A 14,268-nucleotide genomic window follows, 5' to 3' on the forward strand; every position below is an offset into this window, starting at 1 on the left:
ACATCAAATCGATCAATCTTACTAATAAGGGAAAATAATGACTCAACTGACAAATGGGACACGTATGAGACCATTAAGAACTAGCTTAATCTCAAGATTTAACTGTTGAAAAATATCATTTGTCCAGCCTAAAGTCATCCAGTGATCTAAAGGACCTAAAAGACATATTTTCCTCAAGTATACTCCCCTTCCCCTTTGCTTATAAGAATTCTACAGCATTTCACTAATTGAACTAATATGCCATTTCTTAAAATGTAGAAAACCTGAGATAGGATAGTAAGCTTGCTTCAATGGGTTCCAAACCTAGTGACTAGATTTCCAAACCTAAAATCTAGTGTGTAGTGTATGATGGCAGAGAATTAGACAAAAAGAAGAGATTGAACAGACTGCTTCTTCCCAGCTCCCTCTAGGGTTCATCCCCCCAAAATGGGTTAAAGGTCAAGGTCTAAAGGATTATTACCTCATAAGCAACCTTTGAAACAAAAATGAGTATTTTTTTATTAAGAACACTAAATATTGGAATAGACTGAATCCCTTTCCTAAATATTCTTATGCATGATCTTTTATCTGAATGACTTGTAGTATGTAATCCCTTCCATTAATCTCAGAACCTAAATACATATAATTTAAGACCAGACAATATATTCTGGATTTTGTGTAGCTCTTGCTGAATTTAGCAATGTGACTGTAGGTAATTACCTTAACAATTCCATTAAGTAATATCCTGCTTTACTTAAAGGTATTTGGTAGAGGTAAAAAAGGTTTAAAGAATTGCATATGAAAATACTATATAACATACACGCTTCTTTTTCTTGACAGGGTTTGTCTTCTGCATTGGGAGAGTTTCAAATCCCCTAGACTAAAATCAACAGATTTCAAACATGTTCTCCACTTTCATCTATGCTTCTCTTCATAAAAAGTTAATTTCATTATGCTATACCCTTAAAATTTAAAAAGTGTCTGCTAAAGTGTAAAAAGATAAGGGTATGTAATTTTCAAATGTTATGAACCCCAAAATACTTCAATTTTACAAATTTATTTCACCTACTTAATCTAAATGCATTTTAAGCTTCTTTTTCTACTGGTTACCCCAAAAGCGCTACAAGGCACAGCAGTGATATATGAATGGTGAGAGAGACAGGTCATAGGGTCATTTCCTCAGTGAGGACACATGAGGTCACTTTACTGTGGGCTGACAATGAATCGTGTTTGTTTTTCCTTGTCCCAGGTAATCAGGGGTAATGCAAAATGAACAGTCATCTTAAATGTGTTTCCTCTCCATTTAGCTTCTGAATAAAATGGAGAGTTTAAGTGTAAGAACAGCAGAGTAGAACAAAGAGATCCTCCTTGAACCCTCAATTTGTTATGGGACTTTTGTAAGCATGGCATCAAGTTGCTAAAGGCTAGATATTTCAGAGTATGTCATGTGCCCCAAACTTACAACTCTCTAAATAACAGTTTCAACTCTGAGCCATCCACACTCCTAGTGAGAAAGGAAAGGGGCTGAAGTAAGGAAACCAATAATGTTCAAAGGTGTCTGCTTTTAAAATAGCTTTTAAAGTATCTGCCTATCTGCTACAGATAGTTTCCATTTTCTAGGCAGAAATGGGAGTACGTTGGTGTGACCAACAAAAGCTAAGAACATATAGTAAAAAGACAATGCAGATTATGTACCATGTGATTACACTTAGGTTTAACAAACATGAACTTCAAGCCATGTATTTTTCCAATGCTTAAAAGCAAAGCTTTTAAAATTCCATTATCTTAAGATGATTTTAAATGATTTCTTTAAATGTGATTATTTCCTAAACCACACAAGAGTAAAATAGAGCATTTATTGATGGAATAACAAAAGTGCTTTTCTTAAATATTCTTCAAAATACATTTGTACAACTTACAATAATATATCCAAAATAACTGTATATACAAAACATTAACTAGTTTTAATGTATGTGCTTTTTTCCCCAAAAATTACAAAGTAACTTCTTTTTTATTTTATTTTTTTTTTTGGCAAAGTTCAACCTTAACAGAGGTGACAATTTTAAAGGTTGGTTTAAGAAAATAGAACCTGAGGGAAATTGACACGCAAGAGTCAATGACAAGCAAGAGATTTGAAGGAATATTTTTAGTTTGTTAAATAAAAATGTTTTTTAGAGTGATACTTTTCACATTACAAAAATAAACCAAAATGAAGAAAAGGTCACTGTAAAATGATGAGAAAAGGATCTGTAGACTTGCTCTTAGTATTTCAAATAGCCAACAATGCATGTCAAAAATGAATGCAAAATTACAACAGTCTTGTATTTACTTTGTGTTTGGAGAAGATATAGTGAAATAAGTGGCCACATTCTGTTTTCTTTTAATTGCTATTAATATGGTTGATCTGATTGGCTCTTCGATGAATTTCATCCAAGAAGTTCTCCAGTTGTTCTATTAGCATTCGTTTTTTAAACCTGTATAAAAAAAAATAGCAATCTCAATTTCTTTTTAACAGATAAATTACATATCAGTATGTTTTTCTTAAAAAGAAACTGCCTTGGGAATATTTTTCAAAGTGAAATGAAAATTAAAAATCAAAAATTTTATGATATATAAAATCTGCTAGAAGACTAGCAAATTCTTTTTATCAGTACTGTCCTATAGTTTGTTCCTAAAACAAACAACCCAGGCTTAAGAGAAAGAGGTTATTCCTTCCACAATCAAAAAGAAAAAGGAAAAACAACCTAATATATACAACGATTACTAATATTGCAGCAAAATTCAGGCTCCCAAAGCAATGACTCCCATAGCTTCTTCTTATGTCCTTTGAAAGTTGAAGGTTAAAAGGAATGTGAACAAAGTATGAATATAATCCTCTACAAAATGTTAGATGAAATGAAAGCTGGGTAGTAGCACTTAAAAACCACGGTGTTCTGCCATTATAATTTGAAAACTAGCAAATCAAGGATCATTAGACATCTTTAGTACAAAATATTCAAAACAGGTAAAGTTCAAGTTGCAGTTTTAAATTTTTTTCAGTAATAAATATAGTACTCCAAAATTACATTCATCTACATAAGCACTAATACTGCTGATGCTTTTTAGAATATCCCAAAACACTGCCTCATCTATACCCACTTCCTCTCTACTTGTAACCACCATACTATTACACAACTCTCTAAAACAGTAATTTTCAACCTTTCTCATCTCATGACACACATAATTACTAAAATTTTGCGGCACACACAAAAAAATATATAGTTTTTGCCTATCTGACAAAAATAAAGCTATAATTTTGATTCATTCACACTGGTTATTGTGTTGGCTGTTGTCATTTTTGATTTGACAATCTAAGGGAAAAGAGGTCAGTGCCCCCTGACTAAATAGTCAGGTGTGGCATGTTTTAAAAATTCTTGAGGCACACCGGTTGAAAATTGCTGCTCTAAAATGTGGCAGAAGTAGAGTGCAGGCTAAATCCATGATGACGTTTGAGTTGACAGAATGTCACATAAAGAGCAACACAGGTTAAATACTCAAAACAAATAATATAAAAAGTTATCTCCTTATCTTGCACCTTTGAAGTGGCCTATGCTCTAGCCCCCCTAAATCCCCCGCCTCACACACACACACACACACACACAGAATTATCTGCCCAATCTAAAACAAACTTTAAATGTAGCATGGAAGAAATTGGGGGATCAATTAAAGAACAGACATATTTGGAAGGTCAGATAAGATAAACCCTAAGTTTCTTACAATACTAAAAGTATTAGAGAAAAAATAAAAAATAATTATTATATTCACTAAACTCATGAAACTATGCTTTCCAGTTAACTGCACTATGGAGTTACAATTTATAATCTTTAAAAAAAAAAAAATTTTTTTTTTATCCTCACCGGAGGACATTTTTGCATTTATCTCCAGATAGAGTGGGAAGGAGAGAGGAAGAAAGAGAGAAACATCAATGTGAGACACATCGACTGGCTGCCACCCACATGACCCCATCTGGGGCCAGGGACAAACTGTAACCGAGGTACAGGCCCTTAGCAGGAACCAAACCCGGTCTCTCTGGTCCACAGGCCAACGCTCTAACCACTGAGCAACACCAGCCAGAGCACAATTTATAATCTTGATCCACATTCCTTATAGTACTAAAGTACATAATCCTGGGCTACTGAAGCAATCAGAATAAGGCCCATTTGTCCAACACTGGTCCCTTAATTACATGTTTTCCCACATACAAGTGAACCACATTAAAATATTGCCTTTCAAGGTTATTACTAATCGCTGATTAACAGTAGTCCAAAAATACAAAGGAGAAAATATAATGGCTATAAAATATAAAGATAACAAAAGCCACAGAGTTAAGAATAAAGAATTATGCAAGTATCTGGACTTTGTAGGAAGAAAGGATTCAAGTTCTAAAGAATATTTGTGTGGCTCTTTTTTAAAGTGAACTTCTTTCAGTAAATTAAAAAAGACAGAAGCGCTTGTGTGTGTGAAAATGTGTGTGTCATGTACAAGCATAACACATTAGATAAACTATTAAAATAGTGACTATAATGTTCAACAGATGACTTACCTTGATGCTTCTTTAATGACATTTTGTAAAAATATTAGTCTTGTTTGTAAACTGCCTTGCACATGCTTCAGTAAAGTGAAGATTCTTTCATATTCTTAAAAGAGAAGCAAAAAAGAAAAATTAAGTGGCTTTCCTTTGCACTCAATATTTTTCTATTGCAGTTTACAAGATATACTAAGACAAAAACATTCTACATAAAATTTTCACTGATCACTCAAGACTATACATATATTTCAGCATACACCAACAAAGATAAAATAACTTAACCACTTTTCTTTTGGTGAAAGTTCCTATTTAGGTATCAAAGTTTAGAAGAGTGAATAGCTTATTGTTAGGACCTCTGAAAAGTAAGCAGTGACCTTTACAAAACTACACCCTTATAATATAAATTCTAAACTACAGGCAATATGGAGGAATGAGGGCTTGGGAGGTGGGGGATATATAAAGAAAAAATAATAAAACAGATTAAGAGTGCTATTTCAGTTTCAAGTTTTCACATAAAACTCTGCCAAGGACTGTAAGATCCTAAATGGCAGGGACTGAGTCTTATCCATTTCTGGACCATTGTAACAGGTGATCGGTCAACACCTTCTGAATGTATGCAAGCAATATTGAAATTTTATCCCACAAAGTTTTTTTTTTTTCACATAATAGATGACTTTCATAACTTTAGTTTTATTAATTTTTTTACCTAAACACATCCCTCATCACCATCATAGTTTAAATCTTAAACATAGTGGTAGGCACTATGCTGAAGTTTTTTAATATTCCCTACATCTCTTGGGGCTTGCTGCTACATTGAAATTCTAGTTGCTGACTAGAAGAATACTCGAGATGGATTCCTGTCATGTAGGAACTATGTGTAATTTATCTGTGTGCTTCTCCTGTGTTCTCAGTCTCTCCTGCTAACCATACCTAGCATAGTACTTTGGATATAGAAAATATTTGTCAGTTGACAAATATAAGATCACATAGCTTATATATTGTTCAAGACTGATATAGAATCAGATATACACTTTTAGTTAATTTGATTTTTTTGTTTTGTTTTTTGGTCACACACAGAAATCAAATTTGAGGTTTGTGTCTAATTACACTTACTTCTTCCTGGCTTTCGAATCTCTTTCATTATTTGTGCTTTTAGTTCAGTGTTGACTTCTTCATGGCTTCTGCAATGCACCAACTTCTTTGCTTTGTTGAGTGAAGATGCTGGTATATTCTCTTCAGGACATTGTACTTTATCTCTTGGCTCCTCATGATTTTCTAAAAATCCACCAACAGCAAGGTCATTAGTTCCTAAATGATCATGACCAAGAGCCTCTGTATGATTGGTTGGTCGTTCCAGTAAATTGGCTGGAGAAGATGTTGAAAATTCAGTATCCATAGCATTTGGTGTAATATCTGATGAAAGTTGGTCAGCAACATGATTTTCAACCACATCATCTACTGTCGAATCATTATTGGTTTCTGAACCTAAAAACAAAGATAAGGGGGAAAAAATTATAAGAGACAATTTCAAAACACACAGTAAAGAAGTCTTCAAAGAAATACCATCGCAGCAAATCATAACTGATTTCCTTGACTGATGCAAATTAACATATAAGGTGATGTGATTCCTACACTTTGATAAAGATATGGTGGATTCAAAGTGAAACATTCAAAATATTTATAAAATCTGTATAATTTCTGCCCTTAGGAAAAGTAAAATAAGGCCAACTTCAACTTTTACTTCTCTATTTTTTTCATGGCAATTTTATTGACAAGTAGGGTCTTAATGGTTTAGGGAAATATCTATGATCAAAAATAGCATGCTTATCCTTTCTTTAGCCCTAATTCATTCCAACCTACAATTGCCTTACACATCTGTTAATCACTTAAGAGGCAAAAGTGAACACAGGGATTTTAAAATGTTCACTATTCTTCAGGGAACATACCACCAAACAGGTCATTTCATAGTACATCCTTTTTTTATACTCGTCCATCTGGTCTTCATTACTTGAGTAATGCAGAACAACCCGGTACCCACTTCAGCTCATTAGACAGCTAGACTTAAAAGCTTACCACCTTGCCACTTAACATTAGATTATTACACTTGCTCCCCACAGAAAGCAGCTGAATTCTATTTCCTGAATGCTCACCAGATCTCTAGGACAACAGCTGAATTCATCTACTTTCCTCACTTAACTGTGTTCAAAATGTAATTATCCCCCAAAAAATCTCTTGAATTTCTGACTGTCTCCTAAATTCTATTCCATGATATGCAAACTTTACTGAATATCTTCCACAACCCCTCCTTTTTTTAACTGAAACCATTTTCCTACAAAGAAACTGCTCTCCTTTTCACACCTGAAATAGAAACGACTTTCTCTCACTCTCCATGGATGTGGACTCCCTAATTCCTTCAATTCCCAGTACCACTAAAGATCCTTTTTCTACACACTCTTATAAAAACTCTTGCTCTTTTAAGGCTCAACTATGTCACATCACTCATCCTCTCTCCTCATCACTATCTCTGTGGTTACATGTCTCCAGTACCTAGTTCAGACTTCCTCCCACCTCCAAGTTCCTCAGGACATCATTCTACGTCCTTACAACTCAAAGTGTGATCTGTGGACAAGAAGCATTAGCACCATCGGGCAACTTGCAAGAAATGCTCATCTGAAGTTCCAGGCCAGTTTGGCTCGGCACTTAGAGCGTCAGCCCACGGACCGGAGAGACCCAGGTTCAGTTCCCACTAAGGGAGTGTACCTTGGTTGCAGTTTGTCCCCAGCCCCAGTTGGGATGGTGTGGTTGGCAACCACTCAATGTGTCTCTCTCACATTGATGTTTCCCTCTCTCTCTTCCTCCCTCTCTCCCTCCTGCTCTATCTGAAGATAAATGCAAAAATGTCCTTGGGTGAGGATAAAAATAAATAAATGAATAAATAAAAATAAAGTTCCACCCCAACTCAGTGATTCAGAATCTAGTTTTACTATCCCCCAAGTTGATTAGCATACACATTCAAGTTTGAGAAGTGCTGTAGTACAAGACTTCAATGTCTAAGCAGATAACCTGCCAAGAACCTGGCCTCTCAATTCCTCATCTCCAAAGAATGTTTTCAACTATATGTGTGCCTCTCAAGTCAAACACAAATACTAAGATAAAGAGTAACCTTATCTTTGCAATATTCCTGCTATCGCTCTTTACCTCAGCTAGACTTTTACTCTAGAGACTCTTCTACTTTATCCCTATTAATCAGATTCTTTATAGATACCCATTTTCTTATCTAACATACCCCATAACGTATCACTTTTTAGCAATGTCCTAAATTCTCTCATTCTTTTGTTCTCCCGTTGACACTAGCCAGGCAAAACCCCACAACTGATCATTCTATCGATCTGCTTGCTCTGGATCTGTACTTGCAATGATGAGCACTCCTGGAGAAACATGACCCAGCTGCAGAGTAGTCACAATCACCACCTGTACTTTGATATTGGCACTGCCTCTGGCAACCTTATTACTACTACCTCTTCTCCCTCTCCCACCAAAAGATCATTCAAACCTTCTCCACTCTCTTCGCATCTCTGATTTTCCCACTCTCCTTCCCTCTCAGCAGTAAACACCACCTCCTGCTTCACAGAGGAAGGAAAGCAGAGCCGTGGGATGGGAACTTCCCTTGCTTCCCACCACTAAACTTGCATCTACACTCTTTAGGCTTCAATGGAAGCAGCATTCTTTTATCAGGGGCCTGAACCCATTCCCTTCAGCTTTCTCAGTGATTTTGTGTCTTCAGCTTTTGTCAGCTTCATCTTCAACCACTCCCTTTCTATTGGTTCCATTTCACCCATATTTAAACATGCTCAGCCCTCTATCATCCTAAAAACAAAGTAAAATCACCATTTTAATCCCATGACATCTTCTAACTACACCCTCCTTTTCTACCTACCCATCACAGCTAAATTTCTTCAAATGGCTGTTTGTCTCCATTTTCTCATCTCTCACTCTTCAACCCTCTTCTACAGTCTTCTGTCCCCTTTACTCCACCAAAATTACTCTTGCTAAGTCACAGGTGTCTGGTCCGCGAAATCAATACCAGCTAACATCATACGCCTCACCAAATTAGTCTGACCAAATCATAGCAGGCTCATTTTTAAGTTGATAATTTTGTATGGCCAGTGAATATCCAAATGGCCCTTGACAGAAAAAAGGTTCCCAACCCCGTGAACCTTTCTAATCTTCTTCTTGATTGATCTGTATAAGAAGTATGTAAGACTACCAATCACTCAATTTTCCTTTCCTTTAGCTTCCATGACACTAAATATTTTCCTAACTTTTCCTATTTCTCTGATTCTTCTTTCTCAGTCCCTTTTCTGAACCTTCTATCTCCTCTAACATTGGCACTTTCAAGGTCCTGTTTTAGGCTCCGTTTTCCCCCTCATTGTTTCCCGAGTGAGACTTTATTAACTTTAATGGGGGTTAAGTTGCCTCCCATAGCCACCTCTCTAGCCAATCCTCTTCTTCTGAGTTCCAGAACTCAAAATAATCATCTTCTAACTTAAAGTGTCCACCTGGCTATCTAATATACACTTCTAAACTAATATTACTCTTCCACTCCAACCCTGACATCATGTACTCGGTGTCTCTCAAGATTCTTTCCTTGCCCTGGCTCCAGTATCCTATCCAGTCATCGCCATGTCCTTTGTTGATATGTCCAACTATTTCTCAAATACATTTTTCCTTGCAACCCCACAGCCAGGTCACCATTAACTCTTCCCTGGGTTTCCTAACTGGTTCCTGTACACCCAAAATAATTATTTAACATTAAATTAACAACCAGTGTCCACAATTTTAATTATCGTATATATTTCTGTCTATGGAAAAGTTAGGTTTTATTTGATTCAGAGTCCAAATCAGGACCCAAATTACAATTGGTTTATATGTCTCTTAACTACCTTTGAATCTACAAAGTCCTTTTGTATCTCTCTTTTTTCTATGCATTTTCCTGGAAACACACATAAACACACACATGCACACCAGATTTTTGTCCTATAAAGTTTTCCATAATCTGGATTTTACTAATTGTATCCCTGTTTTGTCATTTAACATACTCTGTCCCTTTATTTTCTATAAATTGGTAGTTAGATCTAGAGGCGTGATCAGGTTGATGTTAACAAAAAAATGAGGGTTGGTGAGCTAAGACTTCAGAGGTAGTACTGAATAATTTCATCAGGAGATATATAATATTTGTTTTCCTTCCAGTTAAAATGTTATAAGCCATGAATAATCACTACCTACAATTCATAAGTCTATCAGTTCATTGACGGTACCCTACCTCCACTCTTATTCTTCCTCCCTGTTAACATTCCACACATCTCACAGTTTTTATAAAATGCTAATCATATCCAGTCACTACCACCTCTTTACACCTTTCAGTGGATTCTCACTGTCATTAAAATACTCTAGAATCTTTACAATGGCTTCCAAAGGCCCCCCATGATCTGGTTTCTATCTTCAGTTTTCACCTTATTTCATTCCCAACACACTTGGTATACTAGAATTTTCATACCCTCAATGCCTTTCTCTTTACTGTATACTCTTCTTAGACTACTCCTCTAGAATATGCAAATGTACACCTTTAGTTAACAAAGTCCACTCACCCTCCAAGTATTGGTTTAAACAACTTCCTAGTAAAGTACCATGACTCCATTCACCAAGTTAAATCTTCACACCAAATACAACCACAACACACTTGACTTCCCCTTTATAAGATTCACCACACTTCTAATGAAGTGTCCAATGACTTTCTTTTCTTATGCATGGTAAGTGAAAGCTGAAAGCACTGTCTTGATCACTGCTATACCTCAATGCCTAGTACTATCTAAAATAGCATAGGTATTTAGTAATTATTGCATTAAACTGATATTGAAAACCATCTTTCTATGGGTACTTATAATACCCCTTTAAAAACTATTATTTCAAATTACTTAACATTTGCAAATAATACTACAGATTATGATCACTAATAAAGCATAATGAACATATAAAATGTTCAACAAACATTCATTTAAAAAATACAAAAATAATTACATGCCACCCTGGCCAGTGTTGCACAGTGGTTAGAGCGTTGACCCCTGGGTTTGATTCCTGGTCAAGAGGACATACCTGGATTGCAGGTTCAATGCCCAGCCTCAGTCAGGGCACGAGTAGGAGGTAACCAATTGATGTGTCTCTCTCACATCAATGTTTCTCTCTCTCTTCCCTACCGCTCCCTTCTACTCTAAAAATCAAGGGAAAAATATCCTCGGATGAGTATTAACAAAATAATAATAAGAAGAAGAAGAATCAAATGCCAATTTAGAATAAAGATCTTCTCTAGACGCTCTTGGACTTCATCAATTTTTTCCTATAATCTATTTAAAAATCTCTTCTCTGAAGAACCAAAAAGCAGCAAATAATGTTTTGTTTTGCTTTGTTTTTTAAACTCATACCTTTATGAAGAGGAAGGGGTTTGATAAGATCTGGCTGTGCTTGAGTCATAGGTATAGGTGGTCCTTTTCCTCCAATATGATTGTTCACAACTGGATTCTGTTGTCTGCCTCTTAACAGTGGAGACATACAGCGACGTCGCTTAGGGATCCCTTGCATATTTGGTTCTCCAGGTCGTTTATGTTTATTTTGAGGTCCAGCCACAAATTCATCTGCTTCATCTATCATCATACCCTACAGCAAAGTATATAATTTCCCTGGATTTACAAACAGTTTTTAAATGGCACAACTAATTCCCATTCCCATTAAAACAACTATATTGAACTATGTTGACATTAATTAGATACTCTACCAAGAAAATAGCTTTGGCTTACTTAGTTAAATGAAGAACTGTTAAATCTACAGTACCTAGCACAAACAAATTATATAATGAAACATTTCAAATTTACCTTTTTATCCAGCTTAAAAGGGTTGCCAAATGTATGCAACCTTCGAGGCTGATCAGGATCAAGTTCCCTTAGTGGAGAAGGTACTTGCTTGAGGTATTCCTGGTAATTCCCCATTTGTGCTATAGGAACACTGTGTACTTGATCTTTTTGAACAAAACAGAGCAACAACAAAAGTTAACCTTACTAACACCTATTCTAATTATTACATACTTTATTTTACATATGAATGCTACTGGTGTTATTCTAGGCAGAATTCCCTTACCACATACTCTAAATTAATGTGTTGCTATTATAAATATTGACATAAAACTCTTTGAGATTTTTTAAATAAAATTTAAAATCATTGATTTTATCTTCTGAACAAAACAAAAATACTGCAGCTAATTTCAGTGCATAGTTAGCAATATGTAACTTTACCATGAAAAGGAATGTCTCTTCTACTCTATTCTAAATATACACAATTTAATTATAGCAGAATATACAGGAAAAAAAATCACATATATAACCCTTTTTATATACAGCTATAAATTGAATGCTTACATCAGAGATAGCAAAGGGTTAAATTCTCATCTGACTTGATTTAGTAATGCCATGGATATGGTTGAAGAAATACCAGAACATGACAGTACTGTCCACCCAGAGTCAAAGCATCAGATATCAGTATATCATAAGAAAATAACTGTCTGTGTCTGTGTAACTGTGTGTACGAATGAACAAAAAACCAAGAAAGGAAACTAAGCTGTTAACAAAGGTTGTTACATTTGGGGAATAGAATCTGGGGCAAGAGTGATGGTAGAAAGAAATGTAGAAAATCAAAGGTGACTTTTTACTTCATTTGTTTGTACTTACAATGAGAATGTAATACTTTTTATAATATAATATATATTTATAATATAATTTTTACAGAGTTATAGTATTACCATTTTGTTTTTTAATATAAAGAAAAATTTACACACAAAAAGAATACCAATATTAAAACCATGATCTAACCTTCATCCTGTCCTTTAAGAAATCTACGGGTGCTCTTCATAAGATTAAATCTCATTCTTGTTAAGTGATCCAAAAGATTCCGTCTTGGTATATCATACGCATTTCTAAATGTCTGTGGCTTTAAATCCTATTGAAAATATTCAAAGACAAAATTATTTAAAAACAGAGAATTAAAAGACTAAAATCTCAACCTTGCAGCATAGGTTTGAAAATAAGACATACAAGTTAATTAATTAACTTAAAAAACAGAACAATCTCACCAGCTTGGAGTGGGGCATCAGCAACCCAGGCAGAACAGAGGCATTGTAAGGAGAGGAAGAGACTGCTTGCCTCTCCTGTAAGCTACAGCACCACCCCAAACACAAATCTGAGTAAACCACCCTGATTGGACCTGATATCCCCCAAAGCCCAGTGCTGTGGGGAAAGGGAAAGCAGCCTAGAACAAATATATACAAGTGGCTAGCCCTGAAGGCGATCAAGCCTCTGGGCTAGGGAAACCCAGCTCATATGACTACTTGGGACCACACCCTCCTGGGTCCAGCCAGGAGGCCAAGAACCAGGCAGGGACAGTGATTCACATTGGTCTACACCAGAGAACTGCCCAAGAGGTCAGGGACCCACACCCAAGGGGCCAGATCCAACTACATCAGAGAAAACTCCAGTGAGCTCCATGAAGAGCAGATCCAGGCGCCAACAAGGCTAGGGTTGAAACTCATAGTTAACAACCCTGAGCCCACCTACAAATGAACAAGAGCAATCAAGAACCAAATTCATTAGGAGAGCCCACATAACCCACACAGAGATCAATCCTAGAGCACCCAGCTCAGAAGATAAAGATGACTATTTCATTGGGTCCCAAAAGGAGGCCACCACACCAAGACTGGGAGCCAACCTACCTACATGGCCCAACATGCTTCACCTGGCCTAGAACTACCCGACTAATAAAATGTTGAGACAAAGAAACAACCCTCAAATAAAAGAAAAGGAGGAATCACCAGAAAAGGAACTACATGAAATAGAAGGAAGCAATTTCTTAAAGAATTCAAAGCGGTGGTTTTAAGGATGCTCTAACAACTTAGTGAGAGCTATAAGAAACTTAATGAGAACTATACCAGTATAAAGAAAGAGATAGAAACTATGAATAAAAATCAAGTGGAACTGAAGAATGACAGGGCTGATATAAAAAATACCTTGGAAGGCCCTGGCCGGTTTTGCTCAGTGGTTAGAGCGTCAACCCATGGACCAAAGAGTCACAGGTCTGATTCCGGTCAAGAGCAAGTACCTCAGTAGCGGTTCATCCCTGGCCGTGTTGGAGGCAACCAGTCAATGTGTCCATCTCACGTTGATGTCTCTCTCTCTCTCTCTCTCTCTCTCTAAAGATAAATACAAAAATATCCTCAGGTGTGGAGTAAAAAAAAAGAAATACCTTGGAAGGATTCAATAGTAGATTAAAAGAAGCTGAAGAGCAAATTAGAAGACAAAGTAGGAAAAAAACACCCAAATAGAGCAGTAAATGGGGGGAAAAAAAATATAAAAAGCAGGAGAAGAGTTTAAGGGAGCTTTGGGACAACACAAAATCTAACAACATTGAGGTGCCAGAAGGAAGAAAATTACAGAAGGGACTAGAGAACCTTTTTGAAGAACAGAAAAATTCCCTAACCTGGTGAAGGAAAGTCACACAAACCCAGGAAACACAGAGAATCTCAATTAAGATGAACCCAAAAAGACCCACACCTAGACACATCATAATTAAAATGGCAAATGTTAAAGACAAAGAAAGGATCTTAAAGGCAATAAGAGAGAGAC

At 36.1% G+C, this 14,268-nt stretch overlaps 1 protein-coding gene across 2 annotated transcripts in view; it reads right to left on the reverse strand.

The window, feature by feature from the left end:
• Positions 1-1,821: 1,821 nt before the first annotated feature.
• INTS6 (integrator complex subunit 6) overlaps positions 1,822-14,268 on the reverse strand; it is a 106,100-nt gene continuing 93,653 nt past the window's right edge. The window contains exons 13-18 of one of the 2 annotated variants that reach the window (XM_036250507.1): positions 12,463-12,589; positions 11,473-11,615; positions 11,026-11,257; positions 5,660-6,031; positions 4,562-4,655; positions 1,822-2,453 (exon numbers count right to left, since the gene is read on the reverse strand). In XM_036250507.1, the coding sequence (XP_036106400.1) occupies positions 2,360-2,453; positions 4,562-4,655; positions 5,660-6,031; positions 11,026-11,257; positions 11,473-11,615; positions 12,463-12,589 (1,062 nt within the window). In that variant the 3' untranslated portion in view covers positions 1,822-2,359. The remainder of the gene's footprint in view (positions 2,454-4,561; positions 4,656-5,659; positions 6,032-11,025; positions 11,258-11,472; positions 11,616-12,462; positions 12,590-14,268) is intronic. The other variant, XM_036250508.1, reaches the window with a different exon arrangement.

Source organism: Molossus molossus, unplaced genomic scaffold, assembly GCF_014108415.1.
Source record: "Molossus molossus isolate mMolMol1 unplaced genomic scaffold, mMolMol1.p scaffold_m16_p_9, whole genome shotgun sequence".
Lineage (NCBI taxonomy): Eukaryota > Metazoa > Chordata > Mammalia > Chiroptera > Molossidae > Molossus > Molossus molossus.